We start from the raw sequence: 15,815 nt of genomic DNA, 5'->3' as shown, positions 1-15,815 counted from the left end.
TTTCAATCTAATTTCTCATTGAAGCATATACTCCGTAAAATTCCATTATTACAAGATTATAACTATTTCATTATTCTATTAATATAATAAAAATTTAAAGAGGATACTAATTTGACTTATTGATTGGAATTTCATTAATATCAATTTCCTGCTTTAACATATTATGGAAACTGATAGGGTACACCAAAAATATAACATAAATATTTAATATCTTAAATTTTTCAAGTAAATGTGAATTTTACAATATATAGAAATAACAAGTGATATAGAAAAAAACAATATCATGAAACAAGAAGCAAAAGTAAAATAATGTTGAGTCTTGTACTGATAAAGAAAACTGCTCAGCTAAACAACACGATGAGTCCCAGAATGCTTAATGAACATCTCCTGCAAATTGCCATTTGTGTATTTTAACACAGCCCCTCCCTCCTGATTTTCTTCCCAAACCATGAAACAAATGTAATAATATTCCAACTTGGCTAAAATATCAAATCAAATGAGCTTCACAATAAAATTTAAATGTATACAACTACTCACGGACACAATTAGACCCGTTAAACTCAAACCATACTGTCTTCTGAAAGATCAAAAGGAATGCATGTAATCACTAGAGGCTGATTGATGCAGAGTTCGGAGCAATCATCACTGTAATGGAAATAGTCTTTACCATAAAATGCATACATACAAGATGTTGCACATTTTAAGTGTGCCTCCAAGGATAATAAAAATATGAGAGAGAATTACACTTTGATGGATCAGCAACACCCTCAACCAACAAAGGGATACCAACCGTGTAAAGACCTTTCATGGAAGCATAATAAAGATAAATTCTACTGTTTCTAGAACAAAAATGACTGAATAATGATTTTGAGATAATTTTATGTTCATGGTTAAATATTTTATGACTACTTGATCATTTAGAGCGCAAACCGGGGATGTTTCGTAAACCCATTTTGCCGAGGACGAGCTTGGATATTGCAGGAGGATTATCAAGGCCCATGCATCTGCTGAATTCGTTTGCAAGTTCCACAAGTCTATACTTGTCCTTGCCCACATTTTTGACAGAATTGTAATAGCCAAGCCACGCCTGGTATGCTGCCTCTTTGTTTTTCATCTCTACATGAGATAACGCCTTTTCTACCTGTTAAGCTTATAGTTGTTAGGCATTAGAATTTTTTAGTAATCATGTCTATAGTACTACCACCAGTTTATATACATAGAGGGCTAACAGACAACAGGACAGAAAAATGATGTGCAACAAACATATAAAGGTGTTGGCCGTTACCATACCTTTTTCTTTGTGTCTGGATCAACAGAAGGGAAGGAAGCTTTTGATATAGGCAGGTCTCTAATAGTGGACAAAAAGTATTCCTCCCATGGAGCCAACATCAGTATGCCTAGCCCTGCTTTGCCTTTACGTCCAGTTCTACCAAGTCTATGTATGTACTGCTCTTTATCAGCAGGGATGCCCACCTATAGTTGCACATATTGTATCAAAGATATTAGACTCACATCAATTTTGTATAGTAAAACTTATTCATTATTTTACACAAGGCATTATCTGCAAACAGGGGAAACTTTAGCAACTTGCAATTTATATCAGCATAATATGATTGTCATACCTGTATGACAAGTGTAACATCTGGATAGTCCACTCCGCGCGCTGAAACATCAGATGTGACCAGAATTAGACCCTTTGACTTCCGGAATTCATCAGACACCCTGGTTCTGTAACTTTGAGGCTTCCTCGAGTGGATTTCTCGGACATTCAACTTCAGCTCACCAAGAAGGTCAGCAACAAGTCTAGTGACCATTGCAGTTGTACAGAACACAAGTACCTTCAAGAACATACTAAATTAGGCATCATGGAAGGTATTTCACTTTCAAAACACTTGTCGATGTCAATCCAATTTATAAAAATACTGATTTTTCATTACTGAACTCTCTTTTGACAAGGTCAGCTACAGGATACCATTCTGACATGTTGCATTTTATTTCAATTGTAATAAAAAGAATAAATAGTGCCACCTCTGAGAAAGGTATACTCGTCATATATAACAATCACATTTTTCCTAGCAACTATTATTACCTTATAATCAACATCATCTGCGATATGCTCTTTCAGTAGAGCATATAAGAGTGGAAAGTGCTGGTCCATAGCAGCAACTAGATGTGTCTGTGTGACCTGAACCATATGATTATAGAACTTTCATGCTAGCTGAATTATCAAATAAAAGATAATGTAATAGGAGCAGCTAAAATAGGTTACCTGGGCATGAGTCTGTTCACTGCCCTTAACAGTATCTATATATTCGTGATCTCTCTTCAATGCAACGTGACAGATTTGACGAACCTTCAGACAAAGTTACCTTTAGAACTACAACTATACACAAACATCTATGAACACCAGCCATTAAAATAAGTACAAACCTCTTGAGGGACTGTTGCAGAGAATAGAAGTGTTTGTCGCTGTTTAGGAACAGAAGCTATTATCCTCTCAATGTCTTTACGGAATCCCATGTCTAACAGATGATCAGCTTCATCCAGAACTAGGGCCTTCACACCCATTAGCCGAGTGGCAAACCCCGGAGTATTCTCAATGTGATCTTTCAATCTTCCAGGTGTAGCCACAAGAATCTAAATCACACATAAGAACCAGTCAATGTGAAAAAAGGTACGGTTAAATGCGGCTAAAGCATAAATGAAAATTTAAATACACTAGTTGAAAACAATACTCGAAGTTGTAGATTTAAGATATCTGCACAAAGCCATTGCACCTTGAGCTTACAGCATCCTTTCAATTAAACTATATTAGTGGGATGAAGGGCATGTTTTTTTTTGATACACAAGTTTTGCTTTGTTTTTTGCAATTTTTTTCCGCAACAGCGTTTTTTTTTGAATTTTTATTGTAAAAATACACAAAAATTAAAACTTTGCAACTCAATGCAACTAAAACAAAACAATTTTGAAACCAAAATCATTCACAATCAAACATTTGCAGTCGCAACTATTTAAAAAAAACATAAACCAATGTTAATCTCGATTCGAACTGTATTTTTCCATATATTTTCAGGAAGATGGTAGATTTGCAAAAAGCAGTATTTTTGCTAATCTCTCATTTTTTTCTCTGTTTTGCTAATTAGATGAGGACATTGTTAACTTGCCCTTGCAATGTTATTTTGATTTATAAGTACATATATTATGTTACTAAAGAGCATTGTTCTTATCAAGTTTAAGAACGACATCTCAAAATGACAAGAAACACACCTGGCATGGGTTTGTTTGCATTCGTTTCTGCTCTAAACCAAGCCTGGTACCTCCTATAACAACTTGAACACCAATAGAAGCATGATACTTTAACAATTTGTTAGCCTCGGCTGCAGCCTGGCTGGCAAGCTCTCTAGTTGGGCAAATTACTAGCACAACAATTGGAGGTCTCTTTTGATCACGATCAACAGGTTGTGATTTTGTAACTAATTCAATTGAGGGGAGCTGAAATCAAGTTTCAGAAATTAGAATAATAATAAGAATTAAAAACCTCATGCATTACTAATTCTTTTATACATTAAGACAGCTAGTAATAAAAATTATATGCCTCTAGCTATCAAATCCTTACAAAACATTTTCAAATCAAGAAATAAATTTAAAGAGATCGGTGCAGATATAATTTAAAAGATTAATTTTAGTTCTTACCAGAAATGCCACGGTTTTTCCAGTTCCAGTTCTTGCTTTTGCTAACACATCCTTACCTACAAAAGAAAGAAGATTGAAACGAACCTATAGACAATTAGAAGCTAATGGGTTTCATTACTTGTGGTAAACCTATATGTATTATGGCCAAGTGAATGTATTTACTATTTAGCTAAGTCCAGGTACATTAACAGAAAAGCTATAGAAACTGTTCAGGAAAAGTAAGAGTATTTATATAAAGTATTGATCTAAGTCTAGGTAAGTACAAATACGCTATAAAACAGCATCCAAATTCAAAATATTGTGCCAGCTAATACAACACAAATAAAAATACATCGACAGACTTATATATGACAAAGGTAAAAAGATAGACCGGGATTCTGAGAATAATCACTCTGCTAATAAAGATTGTGTTTGCAAGAAACAAACCTTTGAGAATTACAGGAAGTGTTGCCGCCTGTACAACAGTCATCTTCTCATACCCAGCATCTTTAATTGCTTTTAGTGATGAGGAAGACACCGAGCACTGATCAAACCTAGTTATGTTCCACAAAAATGGACTTATAAGCCAATATGAGCAAGTAGAACAAGCAATATCTAACAACATATGGACATTGACATTACAATATCTACAAACATAAAAATTATCTAGAGCTGTGTATAATTCACAGACATTTATAATACATGCCTGCTTTATTACTGAACCTTTACCGTAATATTGCCTCTAATAGACTAAAACCTCCATTATTAAGGCTTCCAACAAAAACATATAACCTTGTATTGTAATATCAAATTATAACAATAACAAGTACATTATACAACTTTCAAACTAGCTATTACAGTATAATATTTAAGTCATGACATAATACTGGTCAGCAATTGATGAGGAGACTAAAAGTCAATACAAAACTCTGCATGGATTATTTTTTTTGCTAAATAAACTCTGCAGGGAATTGATTTACAAATTATGGGCACGCGGGAACCATACATATATCGAGTTTAAGGGGCTCTATAGCCCTCAATACCGCAACATAGAGTCTCACTTTTACCAAATGTTCAGCAGTATACTTGCACACACCAACTTCAGGTACATATTCATTATGATTAAGCAACCTTATATTTCTTAGAAAAAGTACTATCTATAGTACTTCTACTTTAATATTATAGCGGACAAGACCTTTTTTTTAAAACTTTAATTGTTTATTTGGGAGTTAATGTTACTATTTGATATATTGTGAAACTATGTTCTGTGTTCAATTCTCATTAAATTGATAGTAGTTCATGATATAATTTATAACTACCTTGTTTCACTTAGGTAAGAATCACTTCCCCCTTGTGAACTCGCAGGTGAAGCACTGGGGATATCTTTAATTTCCATTCTTGAGAAAGAACTTGCATTCTTGGAAGCCTCGTCATCATCTTCGTCATCTTCTTCGCCATCAACTGATTCACTGTCATCTTCGCTATTGTCCTCACTAATCAATTCTCGAAATCTACCTCTTAACTTCTCTACACCCTTGTCTGCATCCTCATCCTCATCCTCATCCTCATCAAAATCATCTGTATCTGACATCATTAACCCTCCTCTCTTGGTAACCGAACCACCTGTCCTCACCCCCCCATGTCCACCCCCTCTGTCTCCCCTAGATCCTAGTTCCGAACCCCTACCCCCTCTATTTCCTAGTTTTGAATCCCTTGAAGACAAGTCAAATGAATCACGATGACCTCCCCTTCCTCTTTTAGAGGAGCCTCCCCTTCCATAGTCATCAGTATCAAAATCCCAACTTCCCCTCCCCCTATTTGATACACCTCCCCTTCCATGACCACCAGAATCATAATCTCGACTAGCCCTCCCCCTATTTGATAAATCTCCCCTTCCAGAATCACGGGAATCAACATCTCTACCTCCCCTTCCCCTTGCTCTATTTGCTACACCTCCCCTTGCGTAACCATCAGAATCAAAATCTCTACTTGGCCTTGGGCCACTCATAGAACCTCCTCTGGCTCTACTTGACATACCATAATCTCTATTCCTATCGAATTGACCACCATTACCCCTAGAATCAAACGAATCCCGATTCCCTCTACTCGAAAAACCATCTCTTGTGCTGCCAAAATCACCTCCGTCTCTCCTTCTCTTACCCGAAAAATCCCCCTTGCTAGGTGTACCAAAATCAGCATTATCATCAACATCACTAAAGGAGTGCTTAGAGTTATTAGCAAGAAATGAATGAGAGCTCAAATCACTAACCCAATCACTAAGTTCAGCTTCATCCTCAATTAAACTCTTGGAAGCCTTAACATCGGAACGTGTCGAAAAGGTTCGAAAATGGGAGTGATTAAGGGTAGGAAAAGTAGCTAATCTTTTGGGGAAAGATTGGTACTTGAGCTTGTGGGGAAACACACGAGAGAAGAGGTTAGTTTTAGGTTTAGGTTTAGGAGTTGGTGGGGGTTTAGCCTTCATGATGATCGCAAGTGTGGGGTTTAAGAGGCGTAGTTTTTCGATGATCTTTACTGGCATACTATACCCCCTTGCACTATAATCCCAATCCAATTTATTTAAAAGAGAATTGAAATGAGAGAGAGAGAGAGAGAGAGAGAGAGAGAGAGAGAGAGAGAGAGAGAGAGGCGTCAAGAATTTGAAGACCCTAAGGAAATGACGGGGTTTAACGATTAGGGTTTAAGCAAGCCTTTTGTGATTTTGCCATCCAATTTAATCGGAATATCGGAACCCTATATATTACCTATACGCTGTCGTTTCATTCTATTCAAGTCCGTTGCCCATCTTAAATTCTTTTTTATAAATTACTACTATCCTCCAAATCACATAATTTGTTTTTTTTTTATATAAAAAAATTACATATTTTATATGTTCTTAATCAAATTGTCAGGATTTTAATATATCAGTTCCAAAGATAGGAAAATCATGGTTATATATCAAAAATAGCCGTTTGTGATTTATTGGACGATTAAAAAATCAAAATATTTATAGGCAATTTTTAAGACTTGTACAAGACATCATCAGTGTGCTCAATCAGGATTAGAGTTTATCATCGTAAATGAGTGTTTTAAAAATCGAGACCTGGGTCGACTCGACAAAATTATGCAGTAATGAGTACTCGGAGTATTCGGGGAGTAATCGAAAAAAATACTCGGATAAAAATTCGGATAATAAAATATTAATTTTTAATTTTAGTATTTATTTAACTTGAAGTATTTTACAAATAAATGATTATATTTTTGAATATCTTAAAAGAGTACTACATATAAAACTCGAAATGTAACCGGATCTTTATGGTCTATGGTGTTACCCGCACTAGGAAATGCAACTGGATATTTGTTTTTAGATTATCCCTGGTTATGCTGCAGATCTTTTTAAAAGGATTCTTTTAAGCAGGGGAAATTGTTACACCCTTGCCTATTAAATAATAAATATGATCTGAATATAGAGAAACTAGCTCATTCAGTTCCATGCTGTGGTGTATCGGATACAGTGGTATAGTTACAAAATGAAATCTGAAAATGTATGTAATTAAATATGAGATAGCCATTGCTATTAACTGATAAGATGTTCCATGTCTTCTGTGATTATGCAATCTCTTATTTTGCTCCTTTGTACATATCGTCAATGACATTCTGCATTACACAATATTTATGTAACCTTAATCAACAATGTAGTATATGCTTTGACACAACAGTTTAACCCATTTTTACAGGTCCAAACCTGGTAGTATTTGAGAAACTGGGCTCGCTTTTTCTTGAAAGTTGGCGTTAAGAGATCGCGTTCCATGTCAAATGGTATAGGATCAAGATGCACAGCTTTAATAATCTCGAAGCCTTTCAACTGCCAAGAAGACGGAACATGCCAAACACATGTTACAACTATTATTGTTTATAAAGATGATTACACTACTATTATTGTTTATAAAGCTTTTATGAAAATAACAGCTCTAGAATCTTGAGTACTACATTTGCAACTTCTTCGAGTTGTTTTTAAGTTAGGTCAAGTGGAGAATAAACCTTGTTTTCTTTGGCAATCTTAGTAAGCTCTCCAAGAATGTATGCTTTTGCCTGGGGATTGTTGCAGATGGTGTTAAAATCTCCAGCAACTCCATTCTCGCGAGCCCAAGATTCAAGCGACTCTTTGTTGGGGTTGGCAATAGCAACAAGAAAAGACTCGTAGCTGTTCCCATAGATGCATAGCTGAAAGAAGTGAGCAGATAATACCGGGTTTTCGATCATTATTGTAAGCAAATAATTGTTAAAGGATGATAAGAAAATCATAATACAGCCATGGTCAATTATGTTTTAGATACCATAAGTTGCATTCAGTATCTTGGATTTAATGATGTTATCAATAGGCTATAATTAGCAGAAATGCAAAAAATACCAATAGTGTATCTAGTGAGTAAAGAGAATTACTGCATCAATGCCAGAAACAAGGGAATAAATGTTCTCCAGATTTTCAACCGAAACATATTCTCCTTGAGAAAGCTTAAATATGTTTTTCATGCGGTCAATAATTTTCATGCTTCCATCAGGCTGCCACTCACCGATATCCCCTGATGCAAGATTTCCATTAGCTCTCATGTAGGAGTATATAAAACCAACACATCGAGAAAGGAACAAAGGCAAACCTGTGTGGAACCACCCATCAACCATCACCTCTTTTGTGAGGTCCTCGCGTTTATAGTAACCCAAAAACAAAGTCCTTCCCCGTATGCATATTTCTCCACGTGGAGTACTTGCCAGAGCATCATACTCCATGTCAGGAACAGATTCTAGGCACACATCAATGGATGGCAATGGAGGACCCACAGTACCGATCATTGCTGCTTCATGCAGCTGTTGGACAAATGACCCCCCACAGGTTTCTGTCAGACCTGCATACCAAATCATATAAGATCAGAATGAACATTTTCCGGAAGTTCATTTAGACTGCGTTGCTCCCTAGCTTGTATCTGCTGAGAATAATTCAAAATTGACTTATTTTAATTTTTGAAGTGTTCCTAAATTATCTATTTTTCAGTTAGTAAACAGTAGGAGAAGTAAAAGTAATTCAAATGATTAGGATAATAGATTACGTTTTAAACTATCTTATTTTCATTTTCGTTGTTAGTTATATATAGGTTTGTTACTCGCATTACTATACATGAAATCACTGTGCAGATTTTATATCTATATTAGGACCATTGTACCACCATTTTGTTTTATTTTTTTCATCTTCATCCAAACAAACCAACAGTGTGATTGCCCAGGATTCATGCAACTGAGGCTTTAAAGCAATTGTCTATCCAGACAAACCAACAGTATGATTGCTCAGGATTAATGCAACTGAGGCTAAAAACAATTGCTTATCCAGACAAACCAATAGTATGATTGCTTAGGATTCGTGCAACTTAGGCTTAAAAACAATTGACAAAAGTACAAAATGACAGTAACCACACTTGCACGTAATTCTATTGTGAACAATGTGCAAAACACAAGCTAATGTTGAGCTAGAGTAAAGTACTGAAGTTTACAATAGTAGATAATAATATCAATAGATTACCATATCCTTGGAGAACATCAGCGCAAGTCACTACTCTTAAAAAGGTCTCTACCTCGGTAGATAGGGGAGCTGCTCCAGAAAGAATAAGGCGCATATTTCCTCCTAAACCTTCCTTCACCTAAAAGGTGGGCACAATTTTTGAGTTCATGCACACCACTGACAGATATACTATGAGGAAATAACGAAGAGAGAAGTTAGAATAAACAATCACATCCACCTTACTGAAGACAATCTTGTCAAATATTGGAGCTGCCGCTAAATGTTTATACCCTTTATTCATGTTTTGAAGTTTGCTGCAAATCCAAATTTTGAGATCAGTCTCACAGAAAGATAAAACATTCAGAATTACACTTGTTTGTCACATGAACTGAAGTCTGCAGTCACGAATCTCACATTGACTTCTTAGCTAAGGAATTAGTGATCAGTGTTATGTATCATGACTGTTGGTCTTTGAAGGATTCAGTATGGATTATAACATATAACTTTGACTATCATGCCTAAAATATCCCTAAGAAAAATATGTTAAAACTTTGCAAAATACTATTCACATATTTTCAGGTGCTTACACCCAGAAATCCTGAAATTAAAAATTAGACCAGCATATTTAGTATAGAAGGTTTTAGGTGAAAGCAGAGATTCAAATAAAGCTCTACTAGAAAAGAATCTGGTCTCGGTTTTTAACATATACTTATCAGTCATCACCAAGTACATTTCTATATTCGCTAACTTGTACAGTGTTTCCACTTACTAAGAATAAGCAATATTGAACAACGATTTTTTGATGAACCCCCCTGAAGTTATCTTCTCTACTAAACCTGCAAGTATTTATTGTAGACAGTTAGGCATAAAACTAAATTTTGACAAAGATACAATTGTTTTGTGTGTTAATAATAGAAAATCAGTATAGTTGGGTAATTTTGGTTGAGGTGCAAAAAGTAGATTTTTCACTAATTTAGCAAAAAATTTAAAGTTTTATCCAACTACTGAACACTCCTCAGTTAACACTTACTGTGAAGAATTTTCGTAATGTATATCTTAGTTTCTTTACTGACGAGGTCGAGGATACATTATGGATATCTTTTAAAATACACGGAAAAAGGAATGCAGTAACTATTGACTCGATAATAAATTATGGAAGTTTCTCCAGAAGAACTGCAAGACGGGTGCAAATCCTTAAAAAGATATATTTCTTTCAGTACATACAATGAGATGTTTATCGAAAGTCCCCTGCTAGAATGAAGTATATATTTTTATCCTTTTTTGTTAAATTCATATGTAACATATATGTGTTACTTAACATCAAACATGTAAGAAACTTAAAATCTAGAATTTTCTTTCTGCTTTTTTGAAAGTTCAATAAAACTAACTGTATCTATATATTAGTAACAATATGTGGTGGGTAATATATTCCATTACCTGAATATATCTTGTCCAACACTCGTGGTACAGCACAAAAGATAGATGGTTTTAGTGCTTTGACATCATTCATAAGTAGTTTGATGTTCTGAAAAGGCAAGACAAAAGGTCGACAAATTAAGCTATGTACATATATATTTGTAATGCATTATGCTCCATTTGGTTGGAAGGAATCGAGTGAGGCATGAATGAAATAAAAATAATATGCCCTGGTTTAAATTTAAGTTTGTATGAGGGGAATGGAAGGAGGAACGAAAATTATGAGTATCAATCCTTCCAAGAGATGGAGCAATAAATTTATTTCGTCTCTGGACTTACCCCTTGCCAAAATCCTATTGAGGCACCAGAAGATATGATCTGTTCCTCCATCACTCGATCAAATATATGTGCTAAAGGAAGATATGACAAATATACATCCCTTTCGGTAAACTACAACAAAAAAAGAACTAAGATCAAACAAAAGGAAAAATTGCATATATTAACTAGTAGAGCTCACTGGCAAGTGGCAAGAGATGGAATTATCACATGCGTTAAAAGCCATCCATAGGATACAAGACTTTTACTAAATTATCACCAAATAAAAAGCCATAAATTAGAACATGTATAAACTCTTATACTTACCTCTTCATTTATGCTACCTAAATGGTGATTTATTCCAGATATAAGAGAGATAATGTTTTCGTTGGTGATCATTACTCCTTTTGGGTCTCCGGTTGTTCCACTTGTATAAATAATCGTACATATATCACTTTTCTTCTTTTCTGGTAGCTCAAATTCATTACCTATGCCCTGTTAAAATATATGAAATGTTTTAAATCAAAGATGTTTGAAACTGAGTTAAGTTATATTGTAGTAAGAAAGAACAATAAGTAAATTAAACATAAGTATAAATATAGTATGTTTTAATGAAAATTCCAGTTTAGTTATGCACAGCTTACTGTGTTCCATCACTGAACATGTTAACCAACTTCTACCGAAACTTTTGGAAACAAGTTTTTGTCCAAAGCTACAGGAAACAACTTCAAGATATTGTCTACGTACTGTTAACTGACTCGATGGGACATTGACTTTATATGGCAGGGATTCTATTAAAACTTTTCTAAGGGTGTAAATTATCTGTATGAAGAAAGTAGCTTACCAGCAGCAAAAAATCATCCCAAGAATATAATGCCAGACCAAAGCTATTAGCCATCACCTTGTGCTCAGCAGTTATCTTGCCAAAGCTCACAAGAGCTATAAAACCGTAAAAAGATTAATGTTTGAGGGGTGCTTATTCTATTAAAACATTGTATGAATTAAGCAAAGGGAGCTTACTTTTTAAGTGTTTTGACACGCTAGGAAATGTTCTCATCACCTGCATATGCAACAGATGAATACATATAATTTTCCAGAGAAAGCCAATGAAGTATGCATGGTTGATGGTTACAAGCAGTGAATAAAATAGTACTAAACATATCATTAGTAATATTAGTAACCTCAGAAATCAGTGTTACTAACCTCAGAAACTTTAGTTTCGTCGACAAAAACAATTGATATCTCTGCATGACATATAATATATTCCACAGCACCCGAACCTGAAATAATGGCAAAACTTTCAGTAATTACTTCAGAAATAAAATAGCATATAAATATAAAGTACCAAAACAGATTAGGTGTTTCATTTTTCAGAGACTATTGTAGGATCAAAAAACCTTTGCATATGAACATTAAAGAGGTGTTTCCATGAGTCACAATCATGTGACAAATGCATACAGTCATAGGCTGCATATGTGGCTCAGTTTTACCAACTTCTTCTGTTTTAGTTGTTTATTTTAGGGTGAGCTCAAGGGTAAGCATTACATGATTGTGGAATATGCAAATCATGATGAAGGTTGTGCTTCTTCTGAAACTTCCTGATTTTGACAGGATCATTCTATATTGGAATCAGAACTCAAACAATTCACAATACACAACTACTAATACGCCTACTTTACATTCTAAAGAGATAGGGGAGAGAGAGGGGGAGAGAGAGGGAGAGAGAGAGGGAGAGAGAGAGAGAGGGAGAGAGAGGGAGGGAGAGAGAGAGGGAGAGGGGGGAGGGGAGGGAGGGAGTTAGTACCTAGAGTGTCATATAGAGGGACACAATAAAGGCCATGAGCATTGCATGCCTGTTAAGAATCAGCAATTTCTTTTATTATCAGTAAATGATTTTTGTAAGCTGAACACATGATTAACCCGAGTAAAAAATGCTCTTAGGTTAACTAATCAAGAAACGATACAATTAGAGTGTCAATAAGACTATAAAGTTCATCCACATAGACAAGTTACATTACTATAAAAATCACAATGAACACTATCCCGTGCAATCTAATTCATCAAATAGCTAATGGCAGGAAAAATTAGAAGAAAGAGAAGCAAATATGCAAAAACCGCACAATTAACTTTGAAACCACCCTTGACCAAGGCCACTTGCATATTGAAGTTTAAAAGATTATAAGCTGTTTACCTGCATGCTAATAACCCATTTCCTGCAGTTAGGTCCAAAGATTCCACATCGTGAACCCTGTGTATGGAAATCAATTACATAAAGTGATTATGATTATTGCCGAAAGAAATCTTAATCCAAGACATGTCCGGTAAACAAATTTCACAACTGCATAATGCATTTGAGCACATTGACAGTCCATATATTGTGAATACATGGTGCAAACGGGTCAAACAAAAAGATAATTCATAAAAGGGGCAAAAGTTGATAACCATTAACCACCCAAATTTTAGGTTCAAGAAGCACCACTAAGCAGCAAGAGGCCAACAGGTTTGAGAATTGAACTCTAGCTAGATATATATTTGCAAATGTGATTTAAATTAGGAATAAGTAGAAGCAAAAATATATTTCTTTGTTAGGCTGAAAGTAATATCAAACTTGCCACATTTCATTGCAAGCTGATCAACCAACAAAACTTAGTATAAGCTAAAGTAGTTCACACCATTAACTGCTTGGCACAAGTGACTTGCCTGTTTAGCACCACACGCGCGAATGGAAGCTCCAATCTGTAGAACTATATTGTACACTTGCTTGTAAGTTAACCAGACATAGTTTCCTGCCTGCAAAAGTAGCTACATACTAAATTGCAGACATAATTCTATTTACAAAAATAAAACAGTACAGGTGGGCTAGGTGGTGTAATAATCATTGACAAAAACCGGAGAAAATGTGGCAAAGGACTATAAACCTCTCCCTTGACAATCTCTCGCTCCCCAAGCATTTTGTTATCAGGATATTTTTCAGCAGAAACTCTGGAACAATATAGTAAAAAAAATAAATAATTAGTTATGAGCACAGGTTTCGTAGCAATGCCGTATTTGTTGTTATACTCTGGAAATGTAAATGTTACTGGGTACCTACATTTAATCATTTTTTTTATTAGGGCCTTTCGACAGTAATGATCACAAACACATTAAGAAGGTAAAAAAATAAACAAAGTTAATTAGCAAAACTGAAATTTTTCATTAGTTCAGGATTATACTAGTTTAAGGTAAATAAATTATATGTATCAGGCTCTGTTAAAGAAAATATGTATCAGTTCTTTGATTTCACAATATATAACGACAATGCCTACAACTAAGGCGGCGGGCCTTCAAAAAGAAATATATTAACCATCAGGTTGTGGCCCAAACTACTGATTAATCCAAGTTTCGACTATATGTGGACTCAGTTTTGACCCAGACATACAGACCTCAGGCTGGCCCATTTTACATGGGTTTTTGTTCTCTACAAGGCCCAACAACGAAATGATGTACAGCAGACCATTGTTATGATTTTCCCACACAACAAAATTGTCAATTGTCATTCTAATTTATTGGAAAATACTGAGTTTTAATTATTATTTTCTAATAAAATTATACGGTGCAACTATTATATACAAATGTTTTAATCCGTGATGTAATATTTTATATTATTTATTGTATGTTTGCAAAAATAAATAAATAAAAACATCAGTATTTTTAATAAACCGATTTATTAAGTCATCTAATGACTTTAATCTAATACAACCGATTTATTAAGTCATATAATGACTTTAATCTAATACATAATTTACATCCCACTGTCCATGCTACCAAAAGCAAGCAAGACCACAATACAAAATGTCATGGCGATTGGGGTAAAATGGGGCAGTGGTAATTTATTGTAAAAATTACAATATAAACAAATCAAATCACTTTAATTTTAAGTTAGTGTTGGGAAGTCCATCTCAGCACTCAACTACATAAATCATAAATAAACAATTAATTAAGCTAATATATAGTAGTACTAGTACTTAGGTAGCTAGGGACGTAGCATGCAAATGGAGAAAAACTCACCGGAACAAATCCCAACAGCTCTGAATCCCTCCGGCTGGTGGCCGGAATCCATCTTTGGCTAACACGTTACGGTAAACAGGTCCCACCGAGGGCCGTCCGCCGTCAGCTTGTCTTGCCTCTTCCACTTGAACCACAAACATCTTTTGCGCCATTGTAGCCTAGCCTATATTAATTTTCTTACCCTGCAGAAAAACAATGCAAGTTATAATATATGCAATCTCTTTAAGTGATATATACAAGTAAAAAAAAGTCAAGGGTTGGGTGTAATTGTAAATAGGAGGGTGTGTGAGATGTTTGTTTGTAGGACAAATTTGGTGACCAAATAAATCTACTCCAAGCCTATTTAGTATTGACCCGGCCCCTAATTAATTACTCATGGAGTAAAGTATAGAAATTACGTACCTGCATGCTTTAGTTTACGTGGGCCACAAGTCAGTCTTGTTACTTTTCTTATTTTTTTTGTTAGGTCATGTCAGGTCTGCAAGATTTCCTACTTATAGAAATTTGGTTCTTAAATTCATCACTACTTTTAAGGTTTATAAATATTTAATGTTACCAAATGTAGCTGTAACGACTAATCAACTCTGTACTAAGCAAGTTTCACTTCCTCCTCCTATAGTAATAGGCTAATAGCCCTCTGTGCAGGAGCAACCATTACATTAATATTCTTACCTAATTAATTAACCACACATATCTAAATATTATTATCTACAAAGACACTGGTCCTGTTATTACATTTGTTTCAGGCTAATGCTATTTATGGCCTCTCCTCCATTCAGCTCCAGTTCCGTTCCATTTCGTCCTTCTTCCAAAGGGG

At 35.0% G+C, this 15,815-nt stretch overlaps 2 protein-coding genes across 2 annotated transcripts; both read right to left on the bottom strand.

Annotated features, from left to right (window-relative positions):
- Nucleotides 1-302: 302 nt before the first annotated feature.
- Nucleotides 303-6,403, bottom strand: LOC141666742 (DEAD-box ATP-dependent RNA helicase 31-like). The gene is made up of 10 exons (XM_074472909.1): nucleotides 4,992-6,403; nucleotides 4,120-4,226; nucleotides 3,694-3,749; nucleotides 3,268-3,492; nucleotides 2,431-2,637; nucleotides 2,270-2,353; nucleotides 2,090-2,185; nucleotides 1,623-1,838; nucleotides 1,291-1,473; nucleotides 303-1,141 (listed from the first exon to the last, which is right to left on the bottom strand). The coding sequence occupies exons 1-10, from the start codon at nucleotides 6,209-6,211 to the stop codon at nucleotides 914-916; spliced, it is 2,622 nt and encodes an 873-aa protein (XP_074329010.1). The 5' UTR covers nucleotides 6,212-6,403; the 3' UTR covers nucleotides 303-913.
- Nucleotides 6,404-7,111: 708 nt separating this feature from the next.
- LOC141668986 (long chain acyl-CoA synthetase 5-like) lies at nucleotides 7,112-15,303 on the bottom strand. The gene is made up of 19 exons (XM_074476048.1): nucleotides 14,999-15,303; nucleotides 13,870-13,933; nucleotides 13,652-13,741; nucleotides 13,143-13,199; nucleotides 12,756-12,804; nucleotides 12,155-12,231; nucleotides 11,972-12,011; nucleotides 11,796-11,890; nucleotides 11,279-11,446; nucleotides 10,976-11,086; nucleotides 10,658-10,745; nucleotides 9,990-10,056; nucleotides 9,459-9,534; nucleotides 9,242-9,359; nucleotides 8,328-8,573; nucleotides 8,113-8,252; nucleotides 7,711-7,893; nucleotides 7,415-7,534; nucleotides 7,112-7,326 (listed from the first exon to the last, which is right to left on the bottom strand). The coding sequence occupies exons 1-19, from the start codon at nucleotides 15,148-15,150 to the stop codon at nucleotides 7,291-7,293; spliced, it is 1,977 nt and encodes a 658-aa protein (XP_074332149.1). The 5' UTR covers nucleotides 15,151-15,303; the 3' UTR covers nucleotides 7,112-7,290.
- Nucleotides 15,304-15,815: the final 512 nt, after the last annotated feature.

This window comes from Apium graveolens, chromosome 6 (assembly GCF_009905375.1).
Source record: "Apium graveolens cultivar Ventura chromosome 6, ASM990537v1, whole genome shotgun sequence".
Lineage (NCBI taxonomy): Eukaryota > Viridiplantae > Streptophyta > Magnoliopsida > Apiales > Apiaceae > Apium > Apium graveolens.
Note: the sequence above shows the minus strand (reverse complement) of the source record. Positions and strands in the feature narration are given on the sequence as shown.